General features: G+C 45.4%; 1 protein-coding gene across 2 annotated transcripts; it reads right to left on the bottom strand.

Annotated features, from left to right (window-relative positions):
- Positions 1 to 268: 268 nt before the first annotated feature.
- Positions 269 to 27,652, bottom strand: usp25 (ubiquitin specific peptidase 25). 2 transcript variants are annotated; one of them, XM_036523603.1, is made up of 26 exons: positions 27,425 to 27,652; positions 23,446 to 23,523; positions 22,769 to 22,913; positions 21,173 to 21,296; positions 20,766 to 20,928; positions 18,707 to 18,793; positions 17,369 to 17,506; positions 16,828 to 16,904; positions 16,400 to 16,473; positions 15,521 to 15,669; positions 14,581 to 14,708; positions 14,146 to 14,241; positions 13,243 to 13,407; positions 12,827 to 13,041; positions 12,520 to 12,590; positions 11,973 to 12,201; positions 11,529 to 11,750; positions 11,030 to 11,169; positions 8,719 to 8,916; positions 7,710 to 7,805; positions 5,599 to 5,777; positions 4,236 to 4,314; positions 3,789 to 3,868; positions 2,441 to 2,564; positions 1,344 to 1,539; positions 269 to 478 (listed from the first exon to the last, which is right to left on the bottom strand). In XM_036523603.1, exons 1-26 carry the CDS (start codon positions 27,464 to 27,466, stop codon positions 306 to 308), a joined length of 3,468 nt encoding a protein of 1,155 aa, XP_036379496.1. In that variant the 5' UTR covers positions 27,467 to 27,652; the 3' UTR covers positions 269 to 305. The 2 variants fall into 2 exon arrangements, with proteins under 2 accessions (XP_036379496.1, XP_036379497.1); XM_036523604.1 differs by lacking the exons at positions 7,710 to 7,805; positions 8,719 to 8,916.
- Positions 27,653 to 27,755: the final 103 nt, after the last annotated feature.

A 27,755-nucleotide genomic window follows, 5' to 3' on the forward strand; every position in this document is an offset into this window, starting at 1 on the left:
GCGGTTGCCATTATTTGATTTTTTTTTTGTTTTTCTCGTTTACTTTTTTTTGTTGTCGTGTCCATTCCTGTCCCTCTGTTGCGGTTGCTTATAAAGATAACTAAAAGTGGAATAATATTGTAATAGTAAAACCTATAGCAGCAAAGTAAAACAAAAACGAAAAGGAAGTAACTGAGATATAGCAACCCCTTGTTTTAAGGAAGGCGTGGGTTAAAAGAGAGGTCCGTGGATGAGTGCCCAGGGTTGGGGGGGTGTGGTGGGGGGGGGAGGGGGTGAAGAGGAGGGGTGGGGAATAGGCGCGCAGCTCATCTCCCGTCAGCAGGTGTTCGGCTCAGGGAGGTCATGACGCGGCTAAAGCGCTCGCACAGTTCCAGGGTGGAGTAGGAGGGCAGCTTGGGCGGGTCGTGGAAGCTTTTGATCTCGGTTGAGCAGTCAAGCAGCTTGGGGAGGAAGTCGGTCAGCTTCTCCTGGAGTTGGGCTGCGGGGGGGAGGGGGGGGGGGGGGGGGTGCAGAGAGAGGTCACACGTTAGAGGGCACGTAACAACCTCCGTTTAACATTTACTTACATCCAGAGCAACTTACAAGGCTAATACGGCACAGCACATTAAACACAGACCACAGGAGTGACCTAGCACAACACCACAGGTTCAGAATATTCAGAAAATTCTGTAAATATGTATCAACAAAAGCAGGGCCAAAATTAATGTACATAACAGTAATAACAATGAGAATATCATTCTTAAGACCAGCACATGTTATACTACTTGAGGGAATTTTAGAGCCTAACACTGATCTATAAATGTAACATTGCCTTAAATCATAGTGTGTACATGGAGCCAAATAATGATCTAAAGGCACAATAACTTGACTCGTACTACAAAAAGTGACTAACGCCGATTTAAAACAGCTGCATTATGCTATATCAGAGTTCACTTAGGGACAAAGTTCTGGGTGCTAGGTTTAGGCCAGGTCCAAGCTCTGGACACCAAGGTGAAGTATGAAGTGAAGTGTGTATTCACACTGGATCTTGTTTCCACTGTTTTGCGGTAGCTACGGGTTCAGGAGATCCACACGATGAGTGCCACTTTAAAACCATACTGGATCACGGGGTGCTGCTCCACGCATTCCCACTTCTGTGCCACATCACCAGGGAACGGTTCAACTACACTCTTACCCGCAGGTAGTTTTAAGGAACCTTTTCGTTTATAATGAGAATGGCTTCCAGAGACAGTGGTTCAGAGGCTCCCATAAAGCGATGAGGACTTAAGATTTGGCAGTGGAAGTTGCAGGAAGGGGGGAAAGCAGGCAAAACCAGATGTTGGTCCCCTCTCGCTGTGACTTACCCTCCATCTCTTGGCCCAGGTAGGAGCACCAGCGGTTCCTCATGTCCTCCACCGCCACCATGTCCTTTTCCTCCGTCTCGTCCACCAGCAGCAGGGGGATGCAGGGCACCACCAGCTCGTTCATGATGCTCAGGCCGTTGTTGACCTCCGGCTCCTCCCCGGACTCGAACAGCGCCGCCGCATGCTCGTTCAGTTTCTGCGCGGGGGGGGGACGAGTTAGCGGGGAAAACCAGGCACCTCCGCTTCGCCGCCCTCGCCGTGGGAAAGGACACGGCGAGGCGCAAGGCGGGGCACAGGACGCCTTCCCCAGCCCGTTCTGCATTTAGGAACCGTGGGGAATCGGAGAGCGTCCTTGTGCGTTAAATGCCTCACCGATATTGATATGTTCCATTAAAACAGACCAAAAGTAAATATTGTGGCTTTAAGAGTAGTCAAAGTGCTTGCTGGAGACGTGACAAGGCAGGCTGAAACTTCAGGCGGGGGTTAAGTCAGGACAGAGAAATGTTTCTCAGTAATGTGTTTACACTTACGGCACTGGAGGCTTCCTATTCCAAGCCTGTTGATTACAGTATAAGTGCACTGCCAGCAAGGAGGTTACTGAGTGCATTAGTATGAGCTACAAAACCGGTCTCTTCTGCACCATCCACCATCTTGGATTAAAATAAAGAAGCATGGCCTAAGCTCCGGTTTGGGAAGACAGGTTGTAAATTCTAGCAATTAAACCAGAAGGTGTTACATGAACATGACTCTGCACTGGGAAACAGGCTATTTTTTAACATTCTAACATGGAGTATATGCAGACCGATACACATCTTTTGCAAGTGCATAACTGTAGGGTAAAAAAGACAATTTATGTATACATTCCCACACCTCTGCTTTCATTCCCATTGTGGGTGATACTATTTCTAGCACTATTTGAAGTTGCAGCGGTTAGCATAATGCCAAAGTAATGTCTGAGAGATGACTTGCTGTTCATGCACTGAGTATGTGCGGTTATCTTAGCCCGACACCAGGTGACAGGAAGTTAGTGGGGGTGGCGTGAGAGACTGGGTCAGCACTGCCGCTCCTTTGTGAGTGGTGACTTCTAGTGCACTCACCAGCAGACACTCTCTCCGGTAATAGGCTATCAGCTCTTCGTCATGCCCGCGGTAAGGACCTTTCGAGAGCAGCTCTTTGTTGTACTGATAGGAGTAGATCAGGTACATCAAGGCCTCCACGTAGCTGGGAGGAAAAACAGGGACATTAAACAAGCACAGCACATGAAAGCGAGGATTCTTTTAATTAGCCCCCAAACCTAAAAAAAAAACATGACTGCCAGCGCTCCTTTGTTTCTGTAATGATGCAGTAGTCACGGATCTCACGCTCGGTGTTCCCCAAAAAGAAAATGACATGTGCTCCCCCCTTCCACACCCCCGACAATACACAAAATTGAAAAATGGAAAAAAAGACTGGTAAATGACAATACTGGAAAGTGGAAAATGGAGGAATGATTTAATAGACTCTGGCCTGAGGAGCAGGAGAAATCTACGCAGCTAGAAGTGGTAAAACCGGGCAAGAGGAGCAGATCTTGGTAGAATTGATTCTTGGAGAAAATTGATCAAGGCCTTCACACCAAAGAGCCTCTACTTAACTCCTCCTGGGAGTGGAATATAAGGGTACAGAGAATGACAGCTATTGATCCATAGCCTTCAACAAATCTATTTTTATCAAAATTGGGACTACGAGGCAGTTAAACATCCACAACATTGTTCTTTCTCCAGTGTATGATTTAAAAGAGCACATGGAACAATTTTAGTGGGAACTTCAGTCATTGTGTTTGGGTATCATGGATGCGTACAGCATCACATATACATGAAAGTATTAACAGTGTCCACTGGCTAAAATGTAAAGAGAAAATTATCTTATGCTATGCAGTGGTGGTAATACTAATGTAACATTATTTCCCAAACTGTATGTAAATCCAAAACATGAAGAGCATTTGAGCACCATGAGTCTATTCAAGGTCACAGAAATACTCATAGATAACGAGTGAGTCTTCCCAGCCTGAAGGTGGCAGTAAACTGCCCGTCTGGCTTGCTTTGGCTCTAAATAACATGAATTCTTATGATCCTATGTTATAAACATCCCCTCTGAAGAACACCTTCGATGCTGAATGCACATTTTCATGAGAGAGTAAAATTTTAATAACAAAACTGCAAAGAAACAGACCACCGGATACTGTCCTCCAGATTTTGGCCTGAATAACAATGGTTATTTTCAAACCATTGTCACTCAGGCCAAAATATCTCATCCCCTGAGACAACCTCAGCAGAATGGAAAGAGGAAGATTTCCAAGCCTTTGCTGCCCTCTGCAGGCAATGGTGGGAATTACAGATTGCCAGAACAGAAGGTGCAAAGTGAACGGTGACGGGTTTGAGCACAGGTAGATTTTGGGAGACTTCTCACCTCCTCTTCTGGAAGAGCTCCAAGCCTATCATTAGGTAGATTGTCGTCTCTCTAAAATTCCTGTAGTCCTGGTGCCACATCTAGCAGGACAACACATTCAAGACGAAAGAAAGATGTAGATACAAAAACAACACTGACCTTAAACAGCACTAACCATACACACCATTATGGGCAAAAATTACATGCAACAACTTGACAAGAAACAATCTAGTGCTGATAGGAACATTAAAACTATAACTTAATATAAATGTCCATTTAATTTTATTTAATATCCATTTTATTTCATCCACAATTAAAGTCTTCTTCTGGAGAACTGTTCAGGACAGTGAAAAGGCAGGTAAGAACAACTAAAAAATTATCTATAGAAAATGGGGAAACCAGCATTACTTCTTCAGGGAACAACATGACTGCAGAAGACAAAACAGTTGGCACTTTAGAAATGCTGACCTCATATTCTTCCATGTTCACCTCATCTGGCTTTATAAGATCTAATTTTTGCCGTGCGACTTTCATGATGTTCTTACATCTGAAAGAAAGACAGACATTACAACAAAGGCATTCATTGGGTGGGGAAAAAAAAAAAAGAAAAAGAAGTGCTTGAAATTTAGCAGTGAGCCGAGCCGATACTCTAAGACCTGGGGCGATGAATCAGCCTTTATTACTGAAAACAAAATGAAACCAGTTCTCTCGAGGTTCCCGTTTAGGCCGCACTGGCACACAAATCTAATTATGTTCCTTAAAATAGAAAGGAGCGGAATCAATTTACTTATAAATATGGAATACGTTTACCGCTCCCCGCCACGTCCCACTGCTCCTGGCACGAAGGGCAGAGACTTTTAGTGGGGAAAAAGCAAAAACATGCAAACAAAACAATAGGGTTTTCCTCGCGTGACCATGACACTCTGACAACTATAGAGCAGAGGGTGACTTGTGCTGAAACCCAGGGAGAGTTAAACCTGTTCCACCTGAGGGCAGCTACAGGGTTCAGGAGAGGTGAGTGACTCTGACAACGGAGGAAGGTAGATATGCACTGAGGAAGAGACAGCTGTGTACACTACCAGGAGTTACAGGTCGTGAGAGTGCCTGAGAGGACTGAAAGCAGGATATGACAGGAAGTAGCCACATAGTGCAGGCACATCCTGAGGTTGTCCATTAACATTGCCAGATCCTGGGCAGCCTGGGTTGTCAAAGCTAAAGCCTGCAGGGACGTCAGCCTCTTTGCTTTCAGCGCTGCCTGAAAACCCTTTCCTCTTCAACATGCTCATCTGCTTATGCCCCAGACCACATTTCTTCTCAAGAGTTTCCTGGAAGCTTTGGGACCATATGGCTTTCCCTCGGACTATAAATGCCATGCTATTAGCTGATTTATTTATTACACCCATCTAGACCAATGTGCTGGTTACACTGAACAGAAGTGATCTCTGCACAGTGCGTATATCAATAAGGTCAAGTTAATGAAACCAAAACACCATGGAGTGGCTGACTTCATGTGAAATCGACAGGTGTGCAATGCTGTTCTGATTTGCTCATTTTTGCTCATATGTAGACTACAGCTCAGATTTGAAACTTGGCCAAATGCAAATCTCATGGAATAAAAGTGAAATCATTTGGAGCATTGGTGTGCAAATCAGGGAACAGGAGATGCTGGTTTTGGAAGTGTATGAAGTAGTATAGAGCTTTGAACTGAGTGGCAAGGAGCTTTTTGGGGAATTCATTGGACATTCAGTTAACAGACAGACAAGAACCGGGGCAGGGATCAAAAGATGGTGAAAGAACAGTGGTCACAGAACACAGCGGGTCTAACTGGTACCGTTCGTCAAAGCCGAGGTTTCGGTCGGCAAACTGCATGAGGAGGGTCCTCTCCAGGATCTTCTTGGGAGCCTGGTTCTGGATGAAGTAGACGATCACATGCTGAAGCCGATAGTCGTTTTCGGGGGCGGTGTCCTCCTGGGCGAATCGCAGTAGGCGGGTGTACTCTACTTTTATGGCCTGAGGGGGAAGAGATGCACATTCTCAACTGCCTGCCCGATACAGCCGGCCAGAAGGGGGCAGCAGCCTGCAGAGAACGGGCACTCCATGCCAGCAGCAGGTTAGGGGAAGCCACACCTTTCAACACAAACCTTTGTTAGAAACTCTGTTCATCTTCCCTGGTCAAGGTTCCCACCGTCACCAGATTTATATTTTCAAATAAAGTACAAATGGGAAATTATGATACTTTTAAGAAACATTAAGTGGGCAAATGTGTCTTTTGAGACATTCGTTCCTAAATATTCTGCCTCTGCCAAAACATACTTGTGGATGTTCTTAGCAGCAAAACCGGCCACCAGAAACAGCTAGCTAGACACTTTGTTAGCTATTTCAGTATACTGCTCTCTCTAGACCTTATAATAAATTACACCAAGATAGTGAGTTAGCAGGAAATGTGGACTAATTTTGCCCACTCTAAGAGGAAATAAAGTTAAAATGAACTTCCAGATTTACGCAATCTTCTGTGACAGGACAGCTGGGTATTTCACCACTTTCCATATCTTTAGGATGAAATTTCTAAGGACCGTGGGGACCCCGTTGTTATATATGTACAGCAGTACAATCAGGCCTTCATTTACAGAGCATTTGTGTAACCGCTCTTGGTGACCCTTCAATGCCAACACTACATATAGCTGCATCTCAGAATTATTCAGTCTCTTTGTGCTTCTCTGCTTCACTCTATATGAGAATAAATACAGCCACAAGTACCACATGCTTCTCCTTTCCCTGCTATATATTACACCTCAGTGCTTACCATGAGGTCAAAGAGGAAGCTGACTAACAGTGGCTAAAAAAAGTGATGTGTGAAGCAGCTGAAAGAAGTGCTGACTTAGTTCCGAAAACAGAACGTTACCCACTACAATAATATCTAGTCACTCACTAGCACATCAGTAAAGGTCATAGCTTTCATAAACTACGGTGGTCATATGTTTTCACATAACTTCAACAATGCAAGCACAGTGTAAATGGAGGCCCAACTTTTTGTGCATTCCAAGACAATACATTACTGTGCAGGTTCTTTACATACTGGAGGTGAGGCTTGTCCTGTCAATGTCTACAAATGTTAATCATACATCAAAACAAACATTGAAATGGAAAGGAAAACAGATCATTGTTATTTTACAGGCACTGCAGCACCATGGCATGTGTAGAGGTCATTTCAGCCACACAGCAGCCAGTGTCACACCAAGCCATTCAACATCATCTGGAGCCACACGGGACACTTCAGGCAGCCAACACAAGGATCTGTGTGAGCATGTAGCTTTTATGTGAAAAGGATCCACTGTCGGATTTCTTTGTTCTCATCTCCTTCATGTATGCTGAATTCCTCTCAATAAATAAGAATGCAACAAGCCCCTGGGCAAGTGTTGAACAGATATGCATACCTATAAAAAGGCCAACATCTTAATACCCCCCCGTAATTCACATCAGAGATGTTCCAACACGTGCCATCTGCAAGTTTTCCTTTGCTACTCCACCACCACAGTCAGTGGTGTGGAATCAAAGAAGCAGAAACCCTGCCTAGTAGGCCAGCACTCAGAAACGTTGCCACCTTTCAGCTCTGTTTGCCATAGGCTTGCTCCAGCCACCGACCTTCAAGACCCGCGAGCGGGAGGATATGCGATACGCTGAAACCTAGGGCATCCGAGCTTTCAAAGAGAGATCAAACGGGACGGCAGCACCTGTCTTTGGATAGGTGTCGGAGACGGTTCTCTTCGCAATGCCCGGTTCGAAAAGAGAGCGTGTGGCAGAGAGGATTACAGAAAAAAAAAAGACGAGAAGAGAGATGAGAAGATGGGAGGCATGCAGAGGCAGGAAGATGGGGAGATGAATTAGAAGCATGCGGGAGAGGAAGACCCGGGAGAGTCTTTGGGAGAGGTGACGGGGCTGTACCTTGAAGAAGGCCGCCTCGGGGCCACTCTTCTCGTAAACACTCGAGGCTTTGCCAATGGCCATTATAATGCCCTGCATGTTTGGGGTCAGCATTGCCTGCCCGGGAGAAGGAAGCGTGTTACTACATCATCGGGAGTGCGCTTCCTCTCCATATATGAGCATGCTCCATAGAAACCACTTCCACGAGTGGCCAGTGCCAGACTTGCACAGCAGTGCGCTCTGAGGACACAGACTTTATCCATCTGAGCAACAGGAAAGGGGACGAAGCAAAGACACATGGGGTATGTCTGTTCCCTTACTGTGTGCAGGACAAACGTGGCTTGTCCAATAACACAATGTCCATGTCTTTTTCCATGTGAGCGTGACTTATTTCAAATTTTATGCAAGTAACTAAATGTGTTCTGCACTATACCCTTCTCATTGGCAAGGACATAAACTAGAGAGACAAATTAATGACATTAGAGATAATAGTTGATCATTTCCAATTCAGCTGAAATTGCATTAAGTAAATGCAGGTCTTGGCCTGGAGTACATGCTTTTAAGAAGGAAATTATGTCAAATATTTATGAATTCATGGTACTTCAAAACATAAAAGTAATGTGATTTTTAAAGAGCTGCTCTCAACATTCAGAAAATGCCATCAAATGTATTTCCATATCATAAAAAGTTCCTTCAAAGATATCTGGTACATCTTATCTGAACTAAGCGAACGCCATTTAGGCAAGAGTTCTCTGGATGCACAGTCCATATCATTTGCACTAAATTAAGATGTGAGTAGCTGAATGGACAGAGTTGCATGTATTTATTCCCTGTATCGCTGTGGGGCTTGACCACTCAAAAAGGACAGGAAAGCAATACTCGCTATGACATGAATGGAGACTCCAGAACTACGGCAGTCTTTTTAAAAGGTAATGGAGTCTAAAGTGAACCACCTACACTCCCCTTCACCTGGTAATAAAAAACGATGGGGGAGGGGCCTCTCAGTGCCCTCCTATAGAGCAGGTGCTACCTCGTCATCGTAACCCCCTTCCTCTGTCTCAATGACGAAGGTGCCCACATGGGGGATGGCCACCTCCACTATGCGCTGGGCGGAGGGGGCCGGGGGGGTGGCCGCCTCCGCCACGTCATTGGGGGGAGGGGTTTCGGGGGGACTGGCCACACCCGTGGGCTGAGGGGGAGATGTTGTGGGGGTGCCGTCAGAAGTACGCTGTAAAGACAGACACAGAGAGACACAGAAAGGGGCAGGGGCAGGCAGGTTTGTGAACTCAAAGCAGGAGGGCAGGAGAAAGAAATAGAAACAAACACGCAGAGAACATGATCCTATCACTGAAGCTCTGCCGACTGGTGGGCAATTTCCATTAAAGTCACACACATACTTAATGATAAGCCTGATTCTGACACGCAACAGAAATGTTGTGATAAATGCTCCAACCATCTGCATCTAGATTAACTTTAGGCAAGTGTTAAGAATACCAGGAATCAATTTTCAACAGTATGTAATACACAAGAGAACCTTGCTTTTATCAAGGTACAAGTTCTAAAGATTCCTGCAAATTGGAAAATCAGCAAATACTGGAGTACAGTGAGCTGGACCGGACTGGAGTGGATCAATACCAAGAGCTTATCAGCAATGGGACACACAAACTTGGATACACAAAGTCTGCTTATCAGCAAGGGGGCCACACAAAATTTGCTCCAGACACAAAGATAACCCCATTTCGAGTATGAAAAATAATGCATTAATGGCATAAAGTTGTGATTAAAATGTGCTTTCAAATGATAATGCAAGTACAAGTGATTTGCATATGTTAATTGTGTAATAACAGGCAAGGAAAAATGAATACTGCCTGATATGAACACTTGTAACCGCAAATCCAAAATTCACAAATGGTGAGGGTGCTCTGCTCTGGGTATGGCTTAAGCTCTCCAAACACTAAAGTTCCTTCTTGTCCCCTTACAATGTTTATGCTCAGTACAGAGCAAACTGTACGAGAAACATTTTCTCTCTTGGCAGAAACAGAGAAGTATAAAGGAATGACTCATTCCTCAGAGACGAGGTCTAGAGCGGCACTACCATCAATAATTGCAGTATCGTAGCTGGGTGCTACTTTAAAGCATACTTTGCAGCAGACTCACTTGGGTAATGTAATCCTGCCAAATCAAATGGAGAAAATAATAACAATGTGCTTGTTCTTATGTTGTCTTGGAAACCTCTGGTGAATACATAGTGCATTTCAATTAATCTGCTTTAATGATGCCATCAACCAGGGCATATATATTTTACATACAGCTGACTAATGGATAGAATTCTGTCTTGCTAGACAGCTACAGCACTGTCCTGTCTGATACGAACACATGGCCCACAGGTCCAGAGCCCAGGGCTTGGACTGCTACTCTAGGTAGCATGTATCATTCACAGAGCAGCATACACAGCCTTTTAACCTTACAGTTAGTGCACATCAAAGCCAGTAAGAATCTAAAAGAAAACAGAGCTCAAACCATTAAAAAATCCTCTCAACAGCACCTCATTTTTAATGGTGCAGAGGGCACTTAAGATTTTTATTTGAGGCAGGCCCCTTCTCAATATCAGTCCTTGGCATATAGCAGCTTCTTTTTACCACAAGTAAGTCGAAAGAAATGGAAAAAAACAATATCAACATATTCACTCACAACACTGGCCTGAGTGGGAGAGTTTTCTATGGTATATCTTAAAGACACTGTGCCAAGTGTCCCTTCAGTGTCTGAAAAGCAGGCCTTTTCTTGGCTTTCTGGGTGGCACTTTCAATATTCACAGGGAGCTCAGTAACAGTCATTTAAGTAAATGCACTGAAATGTGAGCAAAAAGTCTGAGGAGTGAAATGTGTTTGAAAGCCAATGACATGGGGTGAGGTGTGACCGCAAATGACTTAAAGCGGGTAGTCTGAAAATACAAGGACCTAGTAAACCTTGCTGCAAAGCTCAACTCAATAAAGCCCAGTAGTAAAACCCCTGATAGCTGTAACTGCAAAGAACAAAGAGCACACAATTCCAGTCTGTGAAGATAAAGGACTCCGTGGAGGTGTCCTGCACCTTGAACAAAACGCTCACATATGAATCCAAGCAGAAGCTTGCTCTTACTCTAGATATCTGTGAGTATGTGAGCCATACAATTCCTGCTACCTGTGTACTGGGAAAGCAAGAGGATTTTAACAAAAAATCATTCAGAAAATGAATTCTAGGGAGCGGGTGGATGAAGAAGGGGCGTTATCTGAGGAAGAGGAGAGAACGGCTGTGGGGGGGGGGGGGGTACGTGGTCCCCGCCACAGCTCCGCTGCCCTTACTGCGGTTAGCAGGGCCTCCGGGCTCCTCTCCTCCTGCTCGGCTGCGGCCTTGGAGATGGCCCTTTCCATGTCCTCCTTCAGGTGCTTGGAGTCATCGGTGGGGGAGGGCTGCTCCATGTACTCTGGGTCCTGCAGGGGGGCTGTGAAGCAGAGGGATCGGGGTTACTGTATAAGTAAGCACACCCATGCCCATACGCAAGTGCACATACACACACACACACACACACACGCACACACGCACACACACACGCACAGGCGCCCGCATGTGCACGCACTAAACACAAATGCAACAGACAACATCGAGTTCCCATGGTACGCACACGACAGGCCTCACTCACACTGACGCACACTGCGTCACATCATTCACACTACCGAGTCTGCAAATGTGTGAGGTGAGAGATCGCCGCTCTGTGATAAGCTGCCTGGGAAGTTCCACATGACACTTTTTTTTTTTCTTTTTCAGCATGCGGGCACTGTGCGGCTGGGCGCGGCGGCTGACCTGCACTCTCTGGAGGGCTTGGCTCCGTGCTCATGGGCTGGGAGGAGAGCGTAGCCGCTGCTGCCGCCAGCTTCTCCTGCTGGGCCTTGCGGGCCTGCATGGCGTCCCACTCCTCCAGCTCCTTCTCGAACAGTTGGTTGTCCTCCTTCACGTACTCCTTCAGGTCCGGTGGGAGCTTGTCCAGCCCACTCAGCATCTGACCCGTCTCCTTATCAAACTCCTCTGGACAGACAAGAGCCAGGCCACATTCATACTCTACTATTGGTGACTTAGAAATATGCAGTTCTACAGGCCCCTACAGACTCCATTAGATGCATCAATAATATAATACTAACTTGAAACAAATGTTAATAATAATAATACTAAAAACAATGGCTGTAAATTTACTGTAATGGTGGAAACAGTCCTACAAAAAGGAAGCGGTCAAATGAAACGATGCCCCACCTTCTATCAAAAAGGGCTTTTTGTCGTTGATGTACATGAGGCAGTAGGCGCTGGCGTTCCTGTAACCCCCGAAGGAGTCCCGCATCAGCTCCTCCCAGGACGACTTGGTGACGGAGATGTCGTTGTACTTCATCCAGCGCCGGTGGTGCGGGTTGTAGATGTAGGCCCAGTAGTGTCCGGCGTTGGCCTGGCCCTCGTGGACCAGAACCGCATGCAGCCGGTATGGGACCTGCAAGTAACAACACCCTCAACAGGCCTGTTTGGGGTTTCTCAAAGATGCAAACAACGGACACTGATAATCACACAAACCTGTTTTATCTGTCAAATAGTATGTACAGTATTTTGGTTTTTTTTCCCACAAACTAAGTAAAAAAAATTGGTAAAATTAAGATGCATATATATCTTACATACCAGTTATTATTATCATTACGAAAAATGCTGATATAAATTATTATCATTACGATAAATGCTTATATATCCATGTGTTTTTGGAACAATATGGTGAAAGTTTAAAAGCATATGCGTAAAAGCAGTAAAAGGCACTCACCTGCATCATTGACTTGTCAGAGTACATGAGCTCTATGGTTCTGTGGATCCTGGAGATACTCGCCTGCAGGTCTGGAGCGGGAGAGGAGAGGCAGACAGAAAAGAAGTTCACAGGAGTCAGTGCATGCCAGGTGAGGTGAGCGAGATCACAGAAGAGTATGCATATGAATGATAGGAAAATGATAACTAGCTCACAAGATACGCTGTTTGTGAAGCAAACAGGCTCACAGGGGAGGCTACGCGCTTGAGGGGGAAGGGAAGCGGGGTCGTGTGAGGAGAGGTGAGGCGAGGCGGGGTGAGGCTCGTACCCCGGGTGTCATTCTCCACCTCGCTCCTCCAGCGGTGCAGACAGCCCTCCAGCACCCGCAGCTCCTCCTCGGTGATGTGGCGCGGCGCCGGGTGCATGGGAAGGTCCGGCGGGAGGCGGGACTGTGTGAAGGGCTTGTGGATGGAGACCCGCTGCTGCGACAGGGGGCCCACGGCGGGGGTCTCGGGGGAACTCGAGGGGCCCTGGTCGGCTGTGCTACAGGGTCAAGAGCAAGCATGCCTTTGTAAAGTTTGTGAAGAATGACTTCCTAAAATCATAAAACATTTTCTGAAGAGCCAGAAAAGAAAGAGGCCATAAATTATTCATCACATTATAATTAGTTCTGCCACAGCAGGCTGACAGCCTCTGGACTTTTATTTAAATAGCGCTCTGTGTTGGGAAAATGAAAGAGCATGCCTTGGAGCTGGCTGCAGCTGTGCCGTTGTGCCACCAGGTGGTGCTGATGTGTCAATGTCCTCCACAGGTGAGGTGCAGACAGGCTTGCTGGAGGCAAACTCCATGGCATACTGGAGCACGTCTGCCAGAGGGAACCTCTTAGGACCAGAACCATAGCTGAGATATCTGGGGAGGGAGAAGAAACAGCTTAACATACGACCCCTTAAACATTCTCCTCCACGGAAACCAAAAATTCCAAGGACATCATGATCCTGGAGATACAGTTCACATAATAAAGGCCACTGACATTACGAATTCACTCTGTTAATGTTAACCACACTTGCAACAACCTATTTTTTTCAAAAAGCACTGATATCAAACAACTGTGCAGTAATGTGAAATTCAGATCAGTCTTTGATCAGTAGCTCTATCAAACTGAATAAACTGCTTGGATGGAATGAACACCAGCATAAAGAGCTGGTCTCCAGGGCCATGGAGAAGTTTCTGCGGTTGTAGTGATGCGATAGTGTGGCATAATGAAACCTAAACCGGGGTGAGCCATCACATGTTAACAGCAACCTACTGGCCACATTGTACTAGAATGGATAACTATGCCTTCTTATTGCTTCACTGACAGCGCATGATTGACAGCCGGGTTGACTGACAGCACACGATAGTTCCACCCTGTGAGATGTTCGTGAAGTTGCACTCGGATCACTGCAGCAATTTCAGTCTTTGAATTTTAGCATTTCCTGACTACTATGAACAATGAGGCCCTCTCATCTAACACCCACATAAGTGCCCCTTTATTAGCCGTGTGCTCTGCCACTAAAACGCGTATTGCAGAGGCACTCAGACGCTCCGTTTCAAACAGAACTCGAAAGTAATCGCAGCCGTTTCGCAACGTGGCGCGAGTGCACATACCTCTCCAGCCGCTGCTGAAGTACTGTCAGGTGCTCCTTCAGCCTCCTGATCTCCTCACGCTTAATTCTGGTGATATCTCTATTCCTGTCCATGTACCTGCAACCAGACAGAGAGGGCAAGAATTACAACCATTTGTAATAGCTCTATGTTGTATGCAACACCTTCTTAAAGGTTGCCTAAGGCTGCTGATCGGTAGCTTACTCTTCGGTTATCATTAAAGATGTAGATCTAATTGGAATTTGGAATTCATTGAAAGCGCTCTGGAACAAGCCACAAACTGCTCGAAAACACATGCCAGGGCAAGTCTGTAGTTACAGGTGCTAACCCTGCGCCAAACCCTTAAAAGGTAGACACAGAAATGCTCAGGGCGTCCTAACACACACTCTCCCTGTTTTTTTTTTTTTTTTTTTTTTCTCTCACAGAGTGCAAACGGACCTGTCCATGTATAGCATGGCAGGGAACTCCAGCTTGTTGTGGATCTTCTCGGGTCGCCCCAGCGCCTGATTGAACTCGAACCGAGAGAGCTCAAACGTCAACACGGGTGGGAGCTCGGTAAACCAGTGCTGAAACACAAAGGAAAGAAAGACGCTTTACCATCAGAGTATACGTTCATCTACAATTTGATAGAGAGTGACTCGCAATGGGACACCAGATTGTTTCATTTGTCATTGATTTTCATCTTTTTAAAACAGCCTTTAAGGGACCATGTCTGAAAGCGGCTTATGATCTGTTAAGTGTCTCTGTGTTCAAAGCTGTCTGCTGCAGCTGATCTGCGCGCTGCAAGCACACAAAATGTTACAAATGACTTATCTGGAACCAGCAGTGTGTAAAAAAGAGAGCAGGCTCCCGCTTTTATTGAATCTCGACTCCACTGGCTGCAGGGTGAGCCCTGCTGTCTGAAGTTTATACTTTCCATCTGTGCATGAGTGCAGTCATTAGCAAAGAAGCAGCTGGCAAGTGAGGGCATGGGCAAGGCTTGCTGGAGAGAGGTGCACTGATTGGCAGCCCAGCGACAAGGGATCTGGAAACCTGCGAGGTTAACTGTGAAGAATGAATTTTTGCAGCTTTGGGTTCAAATGAGGTTACAGAAAAAAAAGCTTATTGTATTTGATTATTATACAAAGTAAACTGGATCCAGAAACCACTTCCTGTCCTTGTTACATCAACTCATAAAACTAATGACATAAATAGATAGCATATGTGTCTCAATGCTGCACTCTCCTGGTCACCCTCTGCAACTACAAGACCCATGCCTTGAATATACCCTCCAATAAAACTCCTACATTCAACAACTTAAGAAAATAATATCAGTAAAAAGTGGCACAGTGGAAGCGTGCCTATGCGTGTGTTGCTCTCCTGTAGGCTGGGCACTGACCTCCTGTCCGGACTTTGCCGAGTTCTCGGAGTGTAGGGACTCGATCTCTCCCTCGATCATGGCTGCCTCCAAGCATTCGTGAAGATCCTTAAAACCATTCACCTGCAGAGGGTACTGACCGAACATCTCAGAGTTCTCAAACTTCTTTCCTGAAAGCACACACACATGCAAATATGCACCGTGAGGCACATTCAGTTACCCATAAAAGCACTGACCTGCAGAGCCCATAAATTAATAGCAAGCTACACGCAACAAAAAAGTCAGGGGGGCCATGATTGTTTTGCATATTCAAGGACAGCACAGTGGATTGTGTATATTACATGGAACCATAAAAGAAATGACTGCACTAATGTGATTGGCAAGGGGCCATGTTTATATGACTAGATACCATGGACACCTGTCCGTTGGACAACTGGACAACGAACAAATGCGCTGAGGACCTATTCTAAAGTTAGCTGATACACTAAATTAGAAACAGTTCAGAGGAGAAGGAGGAAGATTGGGGGTAAAAAAAAGGAAAAAATGCAACAAAGTCAGCTGGAGGAGGACACCGAACCTGCTCAAGTCAACTCTTTGGCTAGATAAAAGCACAGCAGGCCGGAGCACAGGCTGCCTCTCAGCGGTACAAAGGTGAAGCTGAATTTATGCGCGAACTACGGCCGTCCCCTGTTCGCGGCTGTGTCACGGCTCAGAGCTGGTATTGTCAGGCATTGTAATCAGTGCCAATCAGACATCAAGGATCTCTCAGATCAATAAAGGAGCCCAGGCCTTTAGAGATGTTCCATCTCATTAATCCAAGGTCACCTTTCCTTACCTGGGGCAATGATATTCCAGCTCTTACACGGGAGGAATAGTTAAGTCCCCACCCCCTTGACTCACCTTCAAGGACACCCACAGCCAAGAAGCGACCGTAGAAGAGCTCCACCATCGGATTCTTTGGCTTTTCTCCCTCCCTGCAGAATGGGAAACCAGGAGAAGTTTTAATAAGTGCAGATAAGTGACCATGTTCCATATAAGAAAAACAAAAAACAACAAGATTATGTTCACTACTTCGTTTGAAAGTGTTTTTGTCCCACAGAAAACCAGTTACTCTCTTTTAAATGAAAAAAGTAAAAAAAAAAAAAAAATATTCAGAGATAAGAATTTGTGTTAGTATTTTATGGGCCAATGGGACAAAAATAATTCCTTGAATAGTCATCGTCAGTTGGATCATCATACTACAGCTACTTGATGAGGCATATAAGCTAGTGTTTGTGTGAGGCCTTAATGCCAGTAATAATGGTTGCCATGTTCGGATGTTCCTTTACCTGTCCTCCTCAGCTTTCATCTGGAAGGCGTCCTCCAGCCAGTCCAGCAGCTTGTGGGTGAACTCACTCACATCCTGCTGTGGAATAAAAAGCAGAGAGCAGATGAGCAGGACCGAGGGGCCCCCATTCACTCCTGCCTCAGAGTCACACTCAAAAAGGACAGACACACCAGGCCATGAACTACTCCCTGTCATTTTCAGTGTGATCAATGCGCCGACTTTAAGCATGAGTATTTTGGGTACAGAAATGTTAATGCAAATTGGCAAAACATCTGATATTGCAGCCGGCGACTTAAACGCTCAGTCCCGTTTAATCTCGTCAATATCTGTTCACGATGCCGCCGGCAGGTGCTGAAACACAATAAGGCTTCGTTGACATTATAGACAGGAGGAGTTTGACCCAGGCAGAGCCAGGGACAGGGACGAGCCCCTGCTTCAAGGGTCGGTGCTTTTCTGCCAAGTCTGCAAAGCTGTCTGGGGGGCGGACTGCCCCCCCCCCCCCCCCCCCCCCCGACCGCCAGCGTGGAGGGCGAGAGGCCTACCTGCTGAGAGTCGCTGGACTTGAAGGCGTCCTTCAGAATCTCCACAGCCCGGGATGGGTCCACGTACTTCCGTTTGGAGCCCACCATCAGGGAGAAGAGGTGCCTCAGCTCCTGCATGAAGGGCAGGTTCCTGTGCTCCTGGGGGTCCACACACAGACACACAGCATGTTAATGTCAAAGGACTGCACCCTGGTGGCCATGGCGGAAACTTGGAGCAGATTCAGTCAAACTGTAATGCACTTCCATGTTACGTCTGAATATGTTTGGATTATTATACATTTTTCAACAATATTTAAAACAACAAATCATTAGTTTTGCCATCGGTTTCAGTGAATCTGGGGGAATAAAGGTCATTTCTCAATAGGAAACTGAAAGGACCAGTTAGGAGCCTTCACTGAAATTCAATTCATGCGCTTTTGCCACATGCTGTGAATAAAGATGATTATGCGTCGACTTTCGGGAAGTGATGCTACTTAGCACTCTGAGACGCACAAAGAGGAAAGCTCTGCCTGGTCAATGGCATGTCACAGAAGCCAGAACACCTGCATATGCTTAGCCCAAATGACATATGTACACAACAACCTCCTCCTAAGCACTTATGATCAACATTTTCTCTTGTCTCAGGCATGTTTGAGGCAGCTAAGGGGTTAAAGGCTGTAGGTGTCCTTTTACCTGCAGGGGAACAGGGCAGACGATCTGATGGGGACTAAATGTGCTCAGAGCAAGAGCTTGGAGCAGATCTTGGGTGCTGCGGCTGCAGTCGTAGCTAAGCTGAGATTAGTGGGAGTGCACTAAGTACTCTCTGGTGGTCTGAGGAGCAGGGAAATCGCTGCGCCAACGAGATTGCTCCCCAGCTGGTAAATGAGCTAAGCTGCTCAGAGTCCTGGATCCCACTGAATGAGGAACTGTCACCAACAGTGTCTGACACCGACCAAACACAGAGTGCCTGTGATTGCGTGAATCTGTCTGTCGCTTTGGCGTTGCGTGGAGGCGGGGCTAATCTTCCTCGCGGCCGGTTTCACATCGCACACGTCTGGCGAGTTGCCGCCGCTCTGGAGCGAAATGGGGATTGCAGAAGAAACCGGAATGAGCCGTGAGAGATTCGTTCCAGGAGTTGTCACAAGGGCGACTGCGCGACCTCACTACTCATTCTGTCCCACTTCTGAAGGTTCTGCCACTCTGGGCCCCAGGCCTCTCTCTGCGTCACCAAGCATGAAGGTCATAACGAGACGTATCCGGTGAGAGGAAGTGCTCTGTGGGTGACGGGCACAGCAGGGACGTGGGCCGGGGGGTGGGGGGAGGGGATGGGGCGGTGGTAGGCTGGGGGTGGTCTCTCACCTTCTGGTTGCGTGGGAGGTCCTGTACTCGCGAAGGCGGGGAGTAGTGCAGCACCAGCCTCTGGAACTCCAGCAGGTTAAAGAGAGACTGTGAAGAGAGGAGGAGAAATCGCTGAGTGGCCTGGAGACCTCGGGCGTCACGACGGCGTTTGTCAGGCCCGCTGACTGGCGCACCGCTGGGACAGCACAGCTCAGTCGGGCCTCCATCTCTAACAGCCCCCCGAAGATCAGTACACTTCTCTGTGACACAGCAAACCGCACATCTGAGACGAAAGATCAAGCAGTCACAGACATTCCTGTTTTGATGAAATATCAGGAATATGTGATTCACAGACACATGGAAGATCTAAAACCGGGAATAAACCAACAGCACTCTGATATTTCTCACGGCTCAGGAGGTATATTTCTGAGCATATTTGTGTGTGCGTGTGTGTGTCCACCTTCAGCACAGAGATGGGTGTTAGCAGAGCCCCTAGAGGGCTATGCCAAACCACAGGCTCCCTAATGAGTCCTGACAGAGTGGAGCACCAGGAACTCTGACACCGGGAGTCAAAGAGCACAGCTGCCTGGCCCTTCCCCCTCCATCCCTCTGCCTTTAGCAGGTGAGCGCAAAAATCGCAGAGCGTGCCATTCCCGAGACCCGCGCTCTCGCAGCGCTGGTCTGCCTGGCTGGCTTTGGCGCGCCCCGCTCACATTTCTCATGTCATCAATCACATGCTTGCAAAGGCAAATGAAATTAAGCCATTGTATCACACACGACTTTGACCAAAATCCGATACCGCCCAATGTGTTTAACACGTCAACAAGATTAAGCCCTTGATACATGGTGGCGTACAAGTTATATATATACTACAAAAAAGTTTTTTGGAACTGTAAATAATATGCAAAACTAATGGAAAAATGACAATTTTAAATTCCATCACACAAAATGGAAGATTTATTTTGTTTTTGCCTGGTTATCATCAGTCAAAACAAATCATCATACTCAATTCTAAATTAATGTAAAAACAAATGTTGACGAATGAAAATGTACTTCATATAAAAGGGCTCCCAGGGCTACAGGAGGGTTTCGTTGCGTGGTAAATATGCTCTGCCTCCTTTAAGAATTGAATTACACCCGGTAGGCAAACAGCATGTGACCGCATATCTTGGGTTTGTGTTCCCTGGACATATCTCAACAAGGCAGTTTGTTTTCTGACAGGGGGGCTTTTAGGTATGCATTACATCATACAATGTGTCCCTCCGCTTAAAGCCACAGCGGCGGTTCTGATGATTGCAAATCACTCTTCAGCCCTGTTCACATGTAACGCAGTTCCCTTCTGGATGAAAACAAGCAAATCCGCTGTGGCGGCGGTGGTTAGCAGCGGGGGCGTCGCTTACTGGCCACGCCTACGTGTGAACTTCATTCTAATCGTTATCGTGCAAAGTGTGCAAGCTCCAAGGAATCTTTCTGTTAATTTCACACATGCGACTCGGACCTTGTGTACAACCGTTACGCTGAGGTTACATAAAGGAACTAAGGCGCAGATCTGCAATTATGTTTCCCCTTGGCAATAATCGTTTGGGTACAGAGTACAGTCAGCCTAGTTTATAATCTTCCAGTTGAATTTTTTTTAAAGAGAGCCACATTTTACATATCGCTTGTGTGGTCCATCAAAAACATATTTGTTATCATGCGAGTACACATTTGAATAAATAAACACAGAAAAAAAAAATCCCTCAGAAAAAAACAAAAATGTTTGGGTTGGTGTGCAGAACCAAAAAAATGTTAACAAGATGATAAGGAGGCCCACCCAATAAAAAAATATTTTGTTCATTGTTTGTTTTTACTGGCAGACAGCATACCATGCTGATGAACGCCCAACAGCTGAAAAGCCTGTGGTCATTCTGCGCAGTTGTGAAAATTATAAACTTAAAATAAACAGGATGCTTATGAAACATAGAGAAGACTTTTGAGTGCCGATCTGCTTATCTTCAGCAGTAAATAGCAGGAAATGCACATGGCAGCAGTCGCTCAGTCTGAATGTGTGGAGCTTGTGAGCGCAAGGCCTGCTTCTCACCTGGATGACAGCACTGAACCAGCATGTGTTGCCAACATTCTTTAGCCCAACCGGGCAGTTCTCCAGCCTCTTCCTCTCGTGAGGGTTGGGCGAATCACTCCACACCTCTGTGTGGGTCCGCTTCAGGCTGGCCTTGTTTTCTGCTATGCTGGCCTCCAGGACTCTGTAAAATCGAAATAGGATTTGCCACACATGTAGAACTGCCGGCACTCACTCTGCTCTGTCACACTATGGCCTGTGGTTCTACATTATCTGCCATTTCAAAACATATCAGTACGTCAGTGAGCACAGTTCGTGTTTGTCATGAGCAAAATGGATCTGCCGTTTCAATGTAAAAACTACAATGACCAGAATGCTTCATGTGGCAGGCAATCAGCCAGCAGCGGGCTTGTTCTCAGCTCTCCCACCTGCTGATGGCCTGCTCCTCGTCCGTGATGCCCGTCTCCCTGAAGGCCCGGTTGGACTCCTCCAGGCTGAGTGCAATTGCTCTCTGAAGGTCATCCTTGTCATCTCCAGTCAGATCTATGACATCTGAAAGAATACCCACACATACTCTCTGATAAGCCCATAAAGAATCAGGAGACAGGCACGACATTCCTTCAATAGATACGGAAGCATTTTACCTCTGTTGCATTCAAGTGAGCAAAGACATTTCTGTGTTCCTTTTGTGTTCAGAACTCAATGACACATAAATCATAACACACATCAATATGCAGATCAGCAATAATTTGTAAATGGTTATATTTAGCTAAACTCCTGGCATGAGAAGTTCAAACTGTTGCCCGCGTTAAAAAAAAAAAAAAACCTTTTCATGTACACCAATGTCAAAACTCCATAAAGCCTAAATCACCCATTTCTGACTGTGTTATCAAAAACGGAACTGTCTAATACAGACTAAAATGCAGATATAATCGTAACAATCTCCCAAATCTGCCATGGCAGAATCTTACACAGGTTGTAAAACCTTTAATATAACCATAGTAATACTTGAAAAATCCTTTCAATATCATCCAAATTTTTCTACAAGTTAAGCCATAATCCAACAAAATTTCACAGAATGTTCCACATGTTATTCCAGCTTTACTGAGTGCATTTGTAATATGTTGTCAACAGCCTGTTAGAAGGCGTGGGACTGGGCTGATAGTACAGGCTCCTTGTTTCCCTCTGTTCTGTTGAGGGTGACTACCTTCATACAGCAGTCTGAACTATATCAGACTGAACCACAGGGGCAATGGCAGTGACATTGTGAGAGTAAGACCTTAAAAGACATGGTCTTTGTCAGCAGTAGTTGTCAGCAGATTCACAAGAACAAGAGTTGAGGTTGAACAGAGAACAATTCGCAAAAAATCTATGAGACACTTTCACAATATAAACCCAACATATGAAACACTTTCACAATATAAATCATTCAAACAAATAAATTTACACCAGCTGAAGGCAGTACTTTTGTTCTGAATGTTTATCTCGATTCAGGGATGGGAAGTGTGTGATACAGTGAAGTGCAGTTTTGCTCTGCATTGGCTACTGTATACATTTGATGTGGTAACACAAGAAACCGCCACAATCAGCGTTTTCATCTTAGAGTGGTGAACAGCCACTTTTTTTCAGAAAACCCATAACCACCTCATCAAGAAGCAACAATTTGCAAAGCTACTGTCAGGCTGGCTTTGAATACAACCCAAAGAGGGCTAGTCCTTGCTCTTCTCGAGCATGGGTTGGCTTCATGCACATGAAGGGAAATATTCTCGTGCCTCTTGGCCCACTAAATCCGACAGCAGTTATTGTTGCCACGTTTACACAGTTCCAGTGAAGTACTGTATGTTTGGGGAAAAAATACTCTTAGTTAGTCAAAGTTTGAGATGGGACCACTGGTGCTTTTAGACAACACATTACAAACAATGTTACAAACAACTGGTACCAACGCAGTTTACCTCGTGCTAAATTTGCCATCACACAAACAGTGCAGCACATCTGCATAGTCTCCCTGGACTTGTAATACTTACTTGTGTCCGCCTGGCTGCCCACGCTGATGTATCTGTCATTCCCGATCTGCGCCGTCTGGTAGTAAGTGGTCTCACCCTGCTGGGGCACCTTGGCGTTCTTCTCCGTCAGAAAGGCCACCGCCTCTGCAAGGTCTCCATTACTGACCTTAAGAAAGGTACAAACGCCGAAGGCAGAGAAAGCAAACATTATCCTTTATTGTCAGGTGTAGCTAATTCCGGGCCCCCGGCGTTTGCGAATCCCAAACCACAAAGTTGTCTCCCACAGCTTGTAAACAACTTTGAGGTCAGTAAGTGTGCGAGTCTTGTAACACTTCAGTCGTGCTTGGGTGGATGAACAAATCAACCTGGGACTGGTTAGAAAATGCCTGGGGTTTCCATCTAAACATTAATTCAAGGATTATTTATAAAAAAAAATAAAAAAAATAAATAATTCAGTGCTTTTTGCTATGATGTTTTACAGACAACTTAGAACTAATGTGAAGCCTACAGTGGGTTTTGTAACACAATACTTTAAACAAGTAACTCTCTTTTTCCACTAAACGAGGAATCCTTTAACACACAAATATGTTCATTTCACACAAACTTGAAGTAATATAAAGATAAGACAGGAGGAAGGATCTGAACTGAAAGGAAGTATGTGAGCAGCATGCACTGTGCTATGCTGGATTGCACTGTACCTGCAGGGCCTGCTGTAAGAGCTGGGCATCTGTGGTTCCGGTGACCTCTCTCAGCTGGTTCAGTAGTGTCTGTTGGTGCTGTCAAGAGGAGTACACACACCTTTCATCAACACACGCACACGGCCAGAGTCAGCACACCTTCAATAAAAAATTACACACGAGAAGGCCAGACAGTACATTAACACCATCACATACATGGCCAAGTATGTTGGATGTTGCTATCAATCATTGTCAGATTAAGGACCGATGTCTGTCTGTAACAACTATTAACCTCCCATGAAAAAGCTGTGTATCTTAGGAATTTCAAGTTCTCTGATCTCTTCAAATGAGACTGTCTGCCTCTTAAGCGAATATGGCATATTATTCTTTGGGGGTGATCAGTGAAATCTGACAGATTCTAATTAAGTCCCTGGTATAACAAAGGCATGGCTTCAAGAAAACATCCACAAGCAAACAAGAAACACACTCTTTATTGTATTAATGAATTGAACTGGCCTTACACTGTTGTGATCTAACACTCTATAAAATTAATGTGGACACACTTAGAGAGCATCTCCGTGGCAAAGTAAGACTCGGAATCAGCAAGCCTAAAATGCTGTCAGAAGGATTTAGGTTGGGGAGATAGTGATAAAGGAAGACCTGGAAGTAAATGCTGTGACGCCAAACACAACAGCAAAAGAACCAGATGACCATGCAATATAATAACCAGAACAGAGCAACAACAACAGCTATAAACAGGGGTGCACATAAATTATCATATATAAGTATTATACATATGTTTATACAGATTTTGAAAAGCACGAGAAGAGTAAAGAGCGCATGAACATAGTGCAAACTAGATTTGTGCAGTGTAAAAGGAGAGCACCAGGCAACATCTTCAGGAGCTCCTTTGAGAACCAGACAAAAAAATGTTATGTGCACCCCTGACTATAAACTTAGATAGGCAAAATAAGGTACTTTCAGCTTAGGCCACCACGTAATGTGCAACGCAAAAGTATAAAGACAGAACTGAAATGTTTTTGTGCGAATACATGCACCAAAAACACAAATGTCGAACTTGACTGCTGAGGTTTTCAGTCAATAAGTAAACTAAACCCATGACGGCGCCAATAAGGCCAGCCCATGCTCATGTGAACCACACAAGTATTTAGGCTTGCGCTTTAGGTCGGCCCAGGTCACGTTCATCTCCCTCTGACAGTTGCCAAAAACAGCTGATGCACTGGTTTCCACGGCAGCAGGCACCGCAAGCAGGTCAACTCGAGTGTGACGGCTATTTGCACTTAACGTCAAGAACTCTTTGTGGCCACTTCAGGACGAGCACCTGTCACGGCTTCTTAGAAAAGTTAGTGGAAGGAAACAAGGCTCACATCTCTCTTAAAATCCAAGGCTTATTAATAATGCAACATCACTCTCCCTCCAGCATGTCTGCAGACAGAATATGTAGCTGACCATCTACAAGCACAGAAACCCCTTTTCATCTGTTAGACACAGGAGAGTAGAACTGGTAAAATCAGTCGCATTAACTATCAGATTGAAAAAAAAAAAAAACGGGGAACTATGGAGTACTGTGGGACACTGACGTCACTAACACAGGCCTGCCTAGGTCTGACATGAAATGTGAGAGTTAAGCTAAGGGCACCAGATCGGTAAACCCTCTGAATGGCATCATGGCAGGTTTTCGCCTAGCGAGGCTGAAACGAATCCCCAGCACATATCGTTTCCACAGCGCCTGACTGTCGCCTCGGCTGTCTCCGCTTACCGAGCGGCCAGTTCAAGTGAATGAAAGGAACCGCTTCAGTTGGGGTGAACTGAAACTGAGAGTGGAGCGGGCAACCAGGGAGAAACAGCCCTCCTCTCTGTGCCAGGCAAGCATTCCATGGCAACTGTTACCAAACTTACTGTGGACTTCACAGAGCTGCCCACAACTCTTCCAGTGTGTAGTTTCAAAGCAACCCAACTACTTATAACAAATATATTATATATGGACTTCAGATACACCACTGAGTTCTGAATTAATCTGACTCCACTGTTTTTGCTAAGCCACTGTGTGGGCATGTTGTCCCGTGGCATCGCTCATAATCATAACTTGGTCATTTTCTCACAGAGATGCTTTCTTAAGCTTCATTGCTGGGGTTTCCTGGTTGAGAATTAAATTCAAAATATACCATGATCTTTAGTAAAATAAATAATAAACTGCTTGCGTATATTACTACATTCACTGTGCAGCATTCAACACTGGGATTTTTGGCAAAAACTTTTAAGTATAAAAAATAATATAATACACCGCCCTGAAATTTGCTTCACTTCCACTTATATTCCATTTATAATCATGCCGTGAGTACTTGGTGTAATTGTGTAAACCATAGAATCGTACTGTGCTTTACTGATTTTTGGAGGAAAGACTGAAGCATAATGTGCATATGTAACATTCAGCCTGAGTCAAGTCATGAACACAAACAAATCAGTTGTGCATATTGAGCCACAACTTGGAGGGCTGATTATCTGGACATAACACTGAACGCCAGTGTAAAATTGTGTCGACATCCTTTAAAGCACGATAACAATGTCCCATGTTCAAAAAAATGTATTACTGAACTGTCAGTAACACTGTAACTAAACCCTACTAAACTGTATCGGTCCAGTTATATAACCAATTATGTGGTTTACAAGCCAAAGATAGCAATGGGGTATGTTAAAGGCTCGCAGGACCTTTATACGGGATAGGTTAACTCCAATACCACTCCAATACTTTCCAGCGTTCCTTCAAAATCAATTGACCCAACATGAAAACTGACACAATGCGGCACAGCGAACTGTTCAAGAAATCTAGACACATTCATCTTTAGACACAAAAAGTCAGCTTATCCTGCGAAGTAGCTACAAAGGCAACCCTTCAAATACGCACATAACGATTGCGCACTTACATTTAGCCAACTACGGCTAAGCAAATACTGCAGTACAAAATAACTGAGTGACATTGTTAATGCATGTTCCAGCGAAATGTAAGGGAGATTGTAAACGCAGAGATCAAGCATAGCTAACTCGTTAGCTGGCTAACTTGTTTGTAATACAAACAAACCTATGAGAATAACTGCACACACCCTTCGGCTATGATTCAGACCGTGGACCGCGTTCAAAATACTAGGTTCGTGCTTGGCCTTAGCGTGGCTACACTATACGTAAACAAATATTTCATACATGTAATATGAGTCGCTAGCAGTCAAGTTATCCAACACAACAAGGCGCATGGCCAGATTCTGCGCATCTTGAAGTCCAAGCTCCGATCCTAGCAGTGCTCCTTTGCACGTAACTTAGGTAAAGCTAGCTAGCATAACTAACAATCATAACCAATAATGTTACACTTTTCAAAATCACAGCTATAGCCAGCTCTGCATTGATCACAGAGTAGCTCGCAAGTCAACTCGATGAGCAACCCAGCATCTCACTATTCGTTTCAAAAATCATGTCAGCAGCTGTCACGCCTATAAACCAAGTTAGTGTAGCAAACCGAAATGCCAGGGAGCACTATAAACGAGATCCAATCAATCTACCTAGCCCGTTATCTTTTGGGGAAAAAGGGAAATTGCATAATGTGAACCGATAATGATGAACACGTAAAATGTTCAGTCCGTCTAACTAAAAAGGTAAATCGTTAGCTTAAAGCTAACAGCGATCATTTCGCTCAGCTAACGTTAGCTTGCTACATATCAAAACATTAGCTAGCTCGCTAGCTAACGTTACTTATCAAAACATTAGCTAGCTAGCTGTCTACCTAGCTGCGTATGCCTGCGTAATGGGGCAATGTCAAAGGCAAGAGCTAGCGAACGCTAGGTAGCTAGTAAGTGAAGCCCTTGGAAAAAAATTGAATCCTCGGACTCAATTGCAGGAGCAACCGAGGATCTCATCCCCTCTTTCAGCTACACAGCTGCTCCTTTTCCATCCTGCATGACGCTAGCACTGGTGCCAAACGCAAGCTTACCTTCTGAGAATGCTGCTGGAGGACATTCTGCTCCACGGTCATGGCCGGTTGAGAAGGAAATGAAATAAAATAAAATAAAACCAAGCGTAAAATACTTTTCTAAAACCAACAGAGTAAAAATTGACAGTTAAGATGTCCCCCTTTTAATCAGCGCAACAGCGGGCGCCATGGGAAATGCAGGCGAGGGAGGAAAAATGCATGTAAGCCATCAACACAATTGCCTTTCTGTGTTCCATTAGTCGAGCCTGGATAGACTGCATTTACGTCATGACCATAACCCTCGAGCACTACGTGACCACAGGAACTTAGGTGGCGTCACAAACTCTTCTGG

This window comes from Megalops cyprinoides, chromosome 3 (genome assembly GCF_013368585.1).
Source record: "Megalops cyprinoides isolate fMegCyp1 chromosome 3, fMegCyp1.pri, whole genome shotgun sequence".
Classification (NCBI taxonomy): Eukaryota; Metazoa; Chordata; class Actinopteri; order Elopiformes; family Megalopidae; genus Megalops; species Megalops cyprinoides.

Coding starts and splice junctions, on each gene's coding strand:
- usp25 (XM_036523603.1), bottom strand. CDS start 27,466: ATGACCGTGGAGCAGAATGTCCTCCAGCAGCATTCTCAGAAG. Junction 20,929..21,172: donor GAGGAGCAGGCCATCAGCAG/GTGGGAGAGCTG, acceptor TCGATTTTACAG/AGTCCTGGAGGCCAGCATAG. Junction 13,042..13,242: donor CAGCTGCAGCCAGCTCCAAG/GCATGCTCTTTC, acceptor TTGACCCTGTAG/CACAGCCGACCAGGGCCCCT.